We start from the raw sequence: 12,500 nt of genomic DNA, 5'->3' as shown, positions 1-12,500 counted from the left end.
ACACAGAAACACCACAGCTTTTCTACAGGGACGACGAAATAAACACAAAATAAAAAGTTCCTCGTAGTAACTTTGAAGAGTATAATTCATCTGTACCTTCTGGAATGAAGTACTTTTATAGCGTACTTTTATTGCTACTTTTACTAAGAAATAAAACCTCTGAATACTTCCTCCACCAGTGCAGATTGTGTGCTAGAAACAGATGTGATGCAGCTAACATGATGCCGGCTGACAATTGAAAACAGGTTGCAGGCCTGCGATTAGAGATAATGGCTTACATAAGTGTGTGTGTGTGTGTGTGTGTGTGTGTGTGTGTGTGTGTGTGCGCGTACGTTCCCATTTCACACCCTATAGGCCAGATTATGAGTATTCTCTCAGATGTCTTTGTTTTTGCCTGTAGTGGATTTGGATCAGAAAATTGTTTTGTTCCAGACTGGAAACACAGATAAACATAAACACACACACACACACACACACACTCCCTCTGTATACACACTGCGTACCGCTCCACAGCCCTGTGACCTCAGATATTAGCTAAGCTGCCAAATATGACTGAGGCCAAGTGACACAATAAAAACACACAGTCTCTCTCTCTCTCTCACACACACACACACACACACACACACACACTCTCTCTCTCTCCATGCTGACTCTCACTGGACCGTTTGACTGGTCGATAACAGGAGCGGCTCTTGGCGGTCAGAGTATTGGTGAACAGAAATCGTTGGCTTGTGTTTGTTCATCGACACAGAACAGCGTTTACACGCTGACGTCGGCGTCGGCGTCGTGTTAATCGCACACTGAAAGGTTTACAATAGCACAACATTAATATCTGACTTTGGCTCAAGCTGCAGATCTTTGCAAAAGCTGCTGAGCAAGAGGGAGCTGAGAGGGTGTTGTGTGTGTGTGTGTGTGTGTGTGTGTGTGTGTGTGTGTGTGTGCTGTTTGGGGGTTGAGGCATAGTGGCTTCTCTGTTGCTTCTAGTCTTGGCTTAAACCACAAACCAGAGTCGGTTAAACTGGTGTTCATCGCAGCAGCAGACGTTTTGTGCTCCTTCTTCTTATCTTCCTGCTCTGTTTCATTTTTTTCTTTGCATCTGGATGATTTCTCACTCTTCTAACGTCTCTCTATGTCTTCATGCTGATCTGTTAAAGACGACGTACGTGTCAGTTCGCTTTCAATTCAGCCGAAAAATGTGAAAAAGGAATCCACGACTCATTTTACAGGCTGGGTGTCTTCACCTTTTAACCCCAACATTTTACAGTAGAGTTTAATACAGTTCTGTAATTGGCTGAATTGACGGTGAACTATTCTGGTTTCTCACAAGCATCAAGGAACAAAAAAAAAACATTCAAAAGTTTGTTAGAAAATCTTTTGCCTTAAGAATATAAATCCTAACCCAAACCACACACATCATCCCTCAATGAGAGTTATTATCAAATTCATCGTTTGGGGAAAGTGGAAAGCAATAAATGTGTAAAATATAAAACGTTCTTGCTGCTGGATCCTAAAAGCTTTTCGATTGTTGGACCCAAAGTCACGATTGCTCACCTGCCAACATGACTAATTGAGTTGATAAACTCTGCAGCCAGACTTCGTTTTAGCTCGAAGCATCCGAGTGACTAATCAGTTGAGCCGTGATCGGAGTGATGAGTTTATCCGATCGATCTCCATCTCACACTCCGATGGACCGGCTCGCATTAATCTGACATCAGAAGTTGTGCTTGGTTTGAGGAGGAAACGGAACGTTGTTATCAGTCACCAGATGACTAGACGACGGAGGAGGAGGAGGAGGAGGAGGAGGAGGAGGAGGAATTCAAATTTACATTTTGAGGTTTGGATGCTTGTGGGGAAAGCAGACGCTGCTCTTTTCTGTTTCCTCTTGATTTCCTACTTTCCAGTCTGTCCTTCCCTCACTTTTCTGCCTTTCTCTTTTTCCCCCCTCTTCCTCTTCCTCTTCCTCCTTCCTCCTCCCTCCTCCTTCCTCCCCCTCCTCAGTAAAACCATCAAGGTGAGAATAATCGACGACGAGGAGTACGAGAAGAACAAGACCTTCTACGTGGAGATCGGAGAGCCTCGCCTGGTGGAGAGCAACGACACCAAAGGTCAGGACGGGGGGGTGTGTGTGCCCCCCCCCCCCCCCCCCAGAGGGTCTGCATGTTCTCAACACACGGAGGAGCGGATTATGATTGTAGCTCTCGTACCTCCTGATGTGAACATGCAGCAGGTTGTGGATCACCTCATCTCACCACATCCACGACTCCACCTCGTGTGTGTGTGTGTGTGTGTGTGTGTGTGTGTGTGTGTGTGTGTGTGTGTGTGGTTTTTTTTGGTGTACATACCTTGCCATGTTGTCTGGTCACCATGCATGCATTCACCACCTCCCTCTATGTGTGTGTGTGTGTGTGTGTGTGTGTGTGTGTGTGTGTGTGTGTGTGTGTGTGTGTGTACGTGTGTGTCCCTTACAGGAAGAGCATAACCATTAGGATCTTAGACCGGGAGGAGTACAATAAGCAGTCCTCCTTCTACGTTCTGCTCGAAACCCCCCAATGGAGACGCAGCAGGAAGGAACAGACAGGTGTGACAGCCAATCAGCACCGAGAATTCTGCACTTCATGAGGTTTTGGGGAATCCTGAATCAACAGGCCAATCACCTGATTAACTGTTTCTCTCACTGATACAACACGAGATGAATCACATGGAATGTGTACTAATGCAGCTGCTAACTACACTGACTTACTTACTGTCTGCAGACATGAAGTGATTTTTGATGTTTTGTTTATGGACACGTTTCCACAAAAACTAACTGTAGACTTCTAACTTACTGTTTATGGTCGTGAAACAGCTCCAGGAACCCTTCAGAAAGCAAAAACATGATCAAAACTTTCTTGTCACTTTGTTCAGGAAGCTTGAGGCGGATTTAATTTGGCAATTAAGGAGCGAATGTTGAAGCACATGAGATATTTAGTTTTAGTTTTTTTTTACCGTGCGTCGAATAGGAGAGTCGTGTAAATTCACTGGCATTAGTATCAACTACTACATTCCTGGTATTGTGACGTCCTCAGTTAAGTGTGTCCATGTCTCGTACAACAACAGCACACTCAAGAGATCAGTGTAGTGTATACTGTATTCAGTTAGCATGTAGTGTAGAATCAGGACAAAGTGAAGTGCAGCACAGAAAGTGCCAAAGAACGGAGGCAAAGCAAAGAGACAACGAGGACCTCACCGGTTAGAGGACATCACAGAGTGGGTGTGATGTTCGTCTCTGTGGACTTTGTGCGATTGGAATCGTATTTACTTTATGCAAAGCATTGATACGATAGCCCAGACGAGAGCACTTTAAAGTTGGCGAGGGGAAAAGCACTTAACAACTGGCAACGCTACGATAAACCAAATCAAAGCAAGGGTTGCACATATTTCTAAAGTGACAAAACGCAGAGACGCTCCCTAAGCGCTGATGTTTCAACAGGCCTGTTGATTTGGGATTCAGGTTGAACTCACACGGGAGCGATTCCTGCTGCTCCCGTCTCAGATGTTTCTTCCTTTTCTCTTCTGCTCTTCCTGCTGCTGCTTCTCCTCCGAGGTTTGGTTCAGAATCACACCTGTCCTCTTCCTTTTCTTCTCCTTTCCTCCTCCTCCTCCTCCTCCTCTGCCCTTGTTCTCTTGTTTCCCCTTTTCATGCTCCCAGATCTGTTCTGTTGTTTGAAAATGTCACCCATTGTGGATTACCGGCGCGCACACACACACACACACACACACACACACACACACACACACACACACACACACACACACACACACACACACACACAAAGACGTGAAGAGATAATGTTCAGGAGTGTGTTCACTATGAGTATGGCTGAAGATGTGGATGGCATTTAATTCCCTTCAGCCCACAAAAGTCAAAGTATGAACTTTATTACTTCCCTTATGTCCCATGGGACAAAGTCAACCCTTCATAGGACGTTTCACGTGATTCATACACATTCAGAATATGAGTCTCAATTTTGTTTTTTTTAATTAATGGCAGTTTTCGACGCACAACCTGTTGCTCCTTTTACAGTCAGCTCTGTGCGTTGAACACAAACCAAACTAGCCAACCGTTTGCAAAAGCTTCAGTAGAGATACATGCCCAAAAGCTTCAGTAGAGATGCATGCCCAAAAGCTTCAGTAGAGATGCATGCCCAAAAGCTTCAGTAGAGATGCATGCCCAAAAGCTTCAGTAGAGATGCATGCCCAAAAGCTTCGGTAGAGATACATGTCTAACAGCTTCAGTAGAGATGCATGCCCAAAAGCTTCAGTAGAGATGCATGCCCAAAAGCTTCAGTAGAGAAGCATGCCCAAAAGCTTCAGTAGAGATACATGTCTAACAGCTTCAGTAGAGATGCATGCCTAACAGCTTCAGTAGAGATGCATGCCTAACAGCTTCAGTAGAGATGCATGCCTAACAGCTTCAGTAGAGATGCATGCCTAACAGCTTCAGTAGAGATACATGTCCAAAAGCTTCAGTAGAGATACATGTCCAAAAGCTTCAGTAGAGATACATGCCCAAAAGCTTCAGTAGAGATGCATGTCCAAAAGCTTCAGTAGAGATGCATGCCTAACAGCTTCAGTAGAGATGCATGCCTAACAGCTTCAGTAGAGATGCATGTCCAAAAGCTTCAGTAGAGATGCATGCCCAAAAGCTTCAGTAGAGATGCATGTCCAAAAGCTTCAGTAGAGATGCATGCCTAACAGCTTCAGTAGAGATGCATGTCCAAAAGCTTCAGTAGAGATGCATGTCCAAAAGCTTCAGTAGAGATGCATGCCTAACAGCTTCAGTAGAGATGCATGCCTAACAGCTTCAGTAGAGATGCATGTCCAAAAGCTTCAGTAGAGATGCATGTCCAAAAGCTTCAGTAGAGATGCATGCCTAACAGCTTCAGTAGAGATGCATGTCCAAAAGCTTCAGTAGAGATGCATGTCCAAAAGCTTCAGTAGAGATGCATGCCTAACAGCTTCAGTAGAGATGCATGTCCAAAAGCTTCAGTAGAGATGCATGTCCAAAAGCTTCAGTAGAGATGCATGTCCAAAAGCTTCAGTAGAGATGCATGTCCAAAATCTTAGCTTAGCTTAGCTTAGCTCATGAAATGTTAATGTTTTGGAGAAACACTGTTCTCACAGGACGGTGACGAATAATAAATAAATCCTAAATTATGATGAAAGAGAGATGAAGAGTAAAAAAGTCTGGATCCTATAACAAATAAAGCCTTTCCTCTTCAGGGATGCCGTTAAACCTGCATGTTTTTAACACATCGTTGTCAAATTGGTGCAATAAGGACACCATGGTGGTTTTCAGATATAATGTGTGTGTGTGTGTGTGTGTGTGTGTGTGTGTGTGTGTGTGTGTGTGTGTGTGTGTGTGTGTGTGTGTGTGTGTGTGTGTGTTCAGTCACATGCTCATCTGTTTTCCACTGTGTCCATCCGTCTCATGTTCATACAAAGCTGTGCAAACACAGATGATTTTCCACTTGTAACTCATCACCCATCAAAACTCAGACAAATGTGCATTTAGCAATATTTGCCATATGAACTCGGAAGCGATTAGCAGCAAACCATGTGCATGTTTAATGTGAGGTGGAAACAGGAAGTAGTTTGAGGTAAAGCAGCTCCGTCTAAAAGAGGTTTATGCCCTTAAACCTGACTGGGTACACTCATTAAAAGTAGCTCTATCTCTGTCACACACACACACACACACACACACACACACATACACACACACAGACTATTGCTATCAGGCTGTTAATGGCAGTGTGTGTTCACCAGGCATCAGCAGTGTTTATAGTGATGAGGGTATCAAAGACGAAGGCTGAATGTCACATTATCACACCTCCGGGACACACACACACACACACACACACACACACACACACACACACACACACACACACACACACACACAGGTCTGCAGTGGGTTAGTGTTAATGAGCTGAGGTGGGGGGGTTTCTCTGTGCTAAATTAGCCATGAACAGATCTTTATGGCCGCAGCCCATGACTGTATATATGTATATGTATATATATATATATATATATATATGTATGTACACATAGTTATCATCTTTTGTTCATACATTGTGCTTTCCTGTGACGTGTCTCTACGTGAGGACGCTCACCTGTCCAGACTCTCGTATTTTGTCCCAGCTAAATGTCACTCTAATTTACTTTTGTGGACAAAAGTGATGAAATTAGAGATTAATGTTCCAACTGAACCCTCCAGATGTCCTTTAACTGTCGAAGGTAACCCATTCCTCACCGGTCAATGTGGGGAAACTATTCAGAGAGGGTTCATTTTGAAGCAAAACATGTAACATTCTTAATTCAAGAATCTTCATCACCAATAACAGTCATTCATAATTGATAGGTTTTTTTAATCCCAGTCCATGCTGTTGGAAGTATCTAACTCGATGTTTTGACACATATAAAAAAAACAGTGTTTTATAGACTTAGACGGAAGAAACGTACATTTTTAATATTTAAAATTTGACATTCATGCACTAATCCATTCTAAAACTCACTATTTGTAAGAGTAACAAGTGATTTATCAGTGTTGTACATACATATATAAATGAATTTATGTATTCACACACATGTATCTCCAGGGTGTTTTGCAGTATTCTTAGTGGAATACAAAAATAACACTATACTTGTTATATTGTTTACGTCTCACCTTTAACCTATAAAATAGAACTTTATTAAACCCAAAGGACTTTCTTATGCCAGAGTTTGATCAAAGATTAGAACAGAATAATAGCAAAACCATATCAAAATATATGAATAATAGAAAAACAGTTATTGAGTCTACAATAATACTGACACCAGTGCAAAATAGAATAAAATAGCAATAAGAGTATGGTACATAAATAAAGTAAAACAATTCAACTAAAACAGAAAAAGTAAATGACAACAACACAGATTAATATGTCCGGAATATGTCCGTCCAATCTCCAAACAATTGAGCTTTGGGCTTGTTTTACATGCAGCCAGCAGAGTCGCTGTAAGAGTCAGAAGACTTTGCATGAGCATAAAAAATGTCAGATCTAAAAGTGATAGTGGTTCTAAAGTCTGATAGATATTCTTCCAGTAAGCAGGACCAAACTATGCGATACTGATTGAACAGACATATTTCATCTTCATGACATACTTATTAGTGACAGTCGGTGGTTCTTCATGGTTTTTTTTCCTCTCACTAGTATTAGTGTTTACAAAAAGGCGTTCGGTGAATTAACATCGATTTTCTCGATGCAGAAAATTTGGCACAAGCCGACACGTTTCAAATAGGCTTTTTAAACATCCTGCCCCAGAGACAGCCGCTGAAACAAATCCACAACAAACACGTTCTCTCTCTAATGTTGATTAATGTGTGAACCGGGAATGCCAGAAAACAGGGAAACGTATGAGTCGGCTTTTCTTATTGGAATCCAGTAAGATCCCGTTTCATCTTCCAAACCGGTACTTCATAAGTGAAGTGCCTCTGAGCCGGAGATAAAAGCCTCGTGTTCTTTTTCTCTCCTTGTTTATGTTGCTGTTTAATTTGCATTGCTTTATTTCGCTGTAGGCAACAACGGTTGACAGGATTGATGTACTGACTAAACAAGCAGCGGATGTGACATCTGCTCTGCTGATATGAGGAGTTACTCATCGTACGGGTAGAGAGACACGGGGAGGGAAACGGTAGTTCAGTCAGTTCTCTTGTAGCTGTTTGACTTTCCTGAGAACAGGAGGAGCGCCCGGTATCACGGCAGCCTGCGATGCAATCTATTGGTTTCATGTACGGGGACAAGAGTTGTCTGTTTTCATGTAGCTCAGGCTGAAAATAATGCCAATGGAAAGCCAATAAGGAGTCTTATGTGTGGTGGAGACACACGTTAAATGCATCCATGTGACTGAGCAACAATCAGAACAACTGTTGGTTTTGTTGCCTAAACCTAACTGTTGGTGTTGTTGCCTAAACCTAACTGTTGGTATTGTTGCCTAAACTTAACTGTCGGTTTTGTTGCCTAAACCTAACTGTTGGTTTTGTTGCCTCAACCTAACTGTTGGTTTTGTTGCCTAAACCTGACTGTTGGTTTTGTTGCCTAAACCTAACTGTCGGTTTTGTTGCCTAAACCTAACTGTCGGTGTCGTTGCCTAAACCTAACTGTGGGTTTTGTTGCCTAAACTTAACTGTCGGTTTTGTTGCCTAAACCTAACTGTTGGTTTTGTTGCCTCAACCTAACTGTCGGTTTTGTTGCCTAAACCTAACTGTTGGTTTTGTTGCCTAAACCTAACTGTCGGTGTTGTTGCCTAAACCTAACTGTTGGTTTTGTTGCCTAAACCTAACTGTGGGTTTTGTTGCCTAAACCTAACTGTCGGTGTTGTTGCCTAAACCTAACTGTCGGTTTTGTTGCCTAAACCTAACTGTTGGTTTTGTTGCCTAAACCTAACTGTGGGTTTTGTTGCCTAAACCTAACTGTCGGTGTTGTTGCCTAAACCAGTGTCTTTTCAAAATAACCTTCCAACATAGGTTTACTTAGTTTTTTGCTTCTATTGGTTAGGTTTAGGAACAGATCATGGTTTGGGTTTGTTTATTGAAATAAGTATGCTTTTTAAGTAACTGGCAGTAGTTATTAAGTATGTAAGTTACATAACAAAAGTAAGGTAATAAGTCAATGTTGACTTGGTTTCACAAGAGACATGAAAGGGCGGTCTCCTGTGTGAGAGTCCTGTTTTTGTTAGACCCGTCCTTCCTCCCCTCCCTCGCCTACACACACACTCGCTCTGTCTTTAAACTACTTCAGTTGCTCTGGGTGTCTGATAAGGACGTGGATGTGTTTACATTGGAGTTCGTTGGAAGCCCAGAGAGTCTCGTAGAGGTACTGAAGGATTCCTCGTGTGACGAGTTTCTACAGGTTGTAATATCTGTATACTTTCAATGTAAATTACACCAAAATCTGCTTCCCCACAAACAATTCAGCAGCTGCTCCGAGTTCTCATTTGTTCAGCAGAGAATGAATGTGATTTACTTTTCCATTAACCTATTTCGTCCTCCTCTATTTCTGGCACCGTTTTTTTTTCCGTCGTGTCCTAGAACGAGCGCCTTTTCGACAAACCTCCAGAGAGCGGGCGTGAACTTTTATCCAGCTTCACTTTGTTTGTGCAGGTGGAGCCAGACGTCTAATGTTTGCAGGTTGAAACAGATATCCAGTCAGACAGTGTTGTGGAGGAAAAGGCAGCGTGGACTCGTCTTTTAAAGAAATAAAAAAAAAAACGCGTCTCTGCCGGTGATCACAACGGGAGATTTGTATTGTCCTGGAGGTAAAAGCTGGATTCACTGGAGGCCTCAGAGGTTCCCAGATGACTCTGTGATATTGCAGGATTCTTTCTTTCTTTTTGAGGAGCCTCGGGGACGGTGGGAGGCGGAGGAGAGTTCACTGCCGCCTGTGAACCTCCGTCAGTCATCTGGGTGGGAGAGCAGCGCTGAGAGGGAAGCCAGCTGAAAACACAGCGCACCCTGCAGAGGGTGACGACCCCGTGTCCTCACACACACACACACACACACACACACACTACATGCTCGTAGAGGAACATGCATAGCAACATGTGACCGCATGTCACATTACTGTGTGTGAATACATGGAACTACATTTTGTCCTCTAATCCTCCTTTTCTCTACCCTTTCTCTGCCCTCTGTGTGTGTGTGTGTGTGTGTGTGTGTGTGTGTGTGTGTGTGTGTGTGTGTGTGTGTGTGTGTGCTCAGTTATGCAATAATACATATATCTATTAACCCTGGCATTAATAAAGACCATAGACTGTATATAACAAGTAGTCATCATGACGTCACTCATTGGTTTATAGACTGATGTTTTGAAGCCTTCGAGTTTTGCCATTTCGCCGTTCGCAGCTTGGCTTTTTGCGTCCGATAAACAGGAAGTGACCATATATGGACTGAGGAGGAGCGACGTAGAGACGGCGTATACGTCTCTGGTAGAGAGACCTGTCTAAAGTGCTAAATATCTAAATAGATGTTTTTACACACATAAACATAGAAAAGCAATATTTTATGAACTTAAGACAGAAGAAGCGTACATTTTTAATATTTAGAACTAGACAGTGGGTTCACAGCCGTGCACTAATCAATGCTACCATCACTGTTTTTAACAATGATTTATCAGTCGTGGATTAAATCCATTTTTTCCACATTTACAGTGTTTTAAATTTGGACTTTTCAATTTACAGCGTTTCTTAATGAAGCCAAAACAACATCAATTCTTAGGGGACATGATCATCAGTGTGTCTCTATGTTTAGTTCAATCATCAGAATATTCTTTACATTTCCTGTAACGTACAGAAGCTTCTGTTGTGATGTGAAACAATAGTAAACACCGTTAGCCGCATTATGTATTTTAATGAGCTGTTTATGCAGCTTCGTTACGCCGGCCTCTTTATTACAGTGATAAACATTTACACTAGCAATGAATGATGATTGGAGATGGTTGTTTTGTTTATTCTATCAGTATAATTTATCATTATAGTAATTTAAGAGTAAATATAGTCGATGAATCAACTCGATCGGTTCGTGGCAGTTCTTCTTCCTCTTCATCATCCTCCCCTCTTCTTTCTGCTCGTCCATCTTCTGTAAACGCACCTCCTCTTCATCCTCCTTCTCATGTTTCTCAACTCTCTCCTCTTCCTCATCCTCATCTACTTCCTCTTCTTCGCCGTCCTCCTCTTTTACCTTTTATCGTTGTCTACTTCTTCCCCACATCCTCTCCTCTCTTCTCCTCTTCCTCTTCTTCCTCCTTAATCCCCATCATCCCTCTCACCTACATCCTCACCACTTCTTCCTCATTCCTTTCCTCCTCTCCTCCCCTGTGGACCCGCAAGACAAGTTAAAACTTCCACTTGTCTTTTTCTCCTCCTGCTCCTATTCTGTCTCCTCCAATGGGACTCTCCAAAAAGTGTGACAGCTCCTTCTTCCTCCTCCTCCTCCTCCTCCTCTTTGTCCCCTGCTGTTCTGTTTAATCCCGTCAAAGTCTGCGTCTCCTCCCGTCTTCTTTCTCCATCCATCTGCTCGTCTCCTCCTTGACATGGTGCACAAGTTTCCCCCCTCTGCTCCTCCTTTTTGTCTTTATAGTGTGTAGAGAAACCTCCCCTCCCTCTCGTTCTCTCTCCTCATCTTCTGCCTCTTTGATGGAACCTGAATCCATCAAACACGACAGGGTGTAAAAATCCTCTCGTCTCTGTCGACGTTCCTCCTTCTCTTCCTCTTTACCCCTTTTCCTCCACCTCTCCTTCAGTCCTTCGTCCTCCTCTCCCTCCTCTCCCTGTCGTCTAGCATCACTTCTGTGGAACTAGGGACTCTATCAAAGCCTGACAAGGTGTGAACCCCCCCCCCCCCCCCACACACACACACACACACACATACACACTCACTCACTCTTGTCAGCACATATTGACCCGTGTTTCATCCAGCCACACTTCCTGAGTAAAAACAGAATAACGAAACTGAATAATTAATAAAAAAATGTTTCAGTACATTTCATGTGTTCAACTGCAAAAGGAGCAACGTGCTGTAAAAATGTGAAAAGTTAAGGAAACGTGGAACTTCGTGGCATCAAGCTTTGAGTCAGAAAACTTAAAGCTACTTTGAAGAACTTTCATTGAGTGTTGATTCTGGCGGTCCCTGTGGACTAAAGTGGTAGTGGTTCCTTTAGAAAACCTCTCAGTCTACTGCAGCAGGGTCTGGGTCTGTCCACGGTGGAGCGGTCTCTGCTGGCGAGTGTTAAGAAGAGCTCTATAGAAATAAACAATGTTCTCGCTGATGGGCTCGTTTACTGATGGAGGTTTCAAAACCAGTTTAAAGTTCCTTTAACTTCACGTCCAAAATGTTGTCCATTGTACGTTCTCACTAATTAACGTTAACTCTGAACATTGTTACCTCTACTAATTAATAAGGCTTGACTCAAGGGGCCGGATATCCTAAAAAAAATAATAAATTCATACAACTCTACGTTTCTAAATGTTCCTGTTAGCAAAAACAAGCCTCCGTCAGGAAGAAAGGAGCCTGTCTGAACCAAGATTCCATCACAACTGACTTGTTTTTATTTCAGAATATTCAGACGGGAGAAACGTAAACAAGGGAGGTAAACTGATGATTTAGCGATGAGGACCAGTAAATAGGAATGTCTAACCAAATAGACGCGGTGCTTATTGAGGAGGAATGGACTAGAAAACTGAATAACGATCCTGTTTTTGGTGGTTGCTGAGTAAAAGGAATAAATTGAGTGAAATGCTCTTTGTCAGATTTCCCTGGCGGGTCGCTGAAGCTCATTTGAATAGAAACTAAATCAGGAGAGAGAAGCAGAGACGCGGGGGACAAAGAGGACGAGATGACAGAAGGTAGATGAAAAGCAAAATAAAGATTAAGAAAGAAGGAGAAGGGGTTAGAGACAGTTATGTAACACAGTGGCAGATATTTGGGG

At 42.8% G+C, this 12,500-nt stretch overlaps 1 protein-coding gene across 1 annotated transcript in view; it reads left to right on the top strand.

Moving 5' to 3' along the window:
* The window catches only part of slc8a1b (solute carrier family 8 member 1b), a 128,395-nt gene that overhangs the window by 86,617 nt on the left and 29,278 nt on the right, over positions 1 to 12,500 (top strand). The window contains exons 5-7 of the mRNA XM_068731845.1: positions 1,999 to 2,105; positions 9,414 to 9,481; positions 11,316 to 11,396. Of these exons, the coding sequence (XP_068587946.1) occupies positions 1,999 to 2,105; positions 9,414 to 9,481; positions 11,316 to 11,396 (256 nt within the window). The remainder of the gene's footprint in view (positions 1 to 1,998; positions 2,106 to 9,413; positions 9,482 to 11,315; positions 11,397 to 12,500) is intronic.

This window comes from Cebidichthys violaceus, unplaced genomic scaffold (assembly GCF_023349555.1).
Source record: "Cebidichthys violaceus isolate CVI_PGR_0920_01 unplaced genomic scaffold, fCebVio1.0.p SCAF_54, whole genome shotgun sequence".
NCBI lineage: Eukaryota > Metazoa > Chordata > Actinopteri > Perciformes > Stichaeidae > Cebidichthys > Cebidichthys violaceus.
Note: the sequence above shows the minus strand (reverse complement) of the source record. Positions and strands in the feature narration are given on the sequence as shown.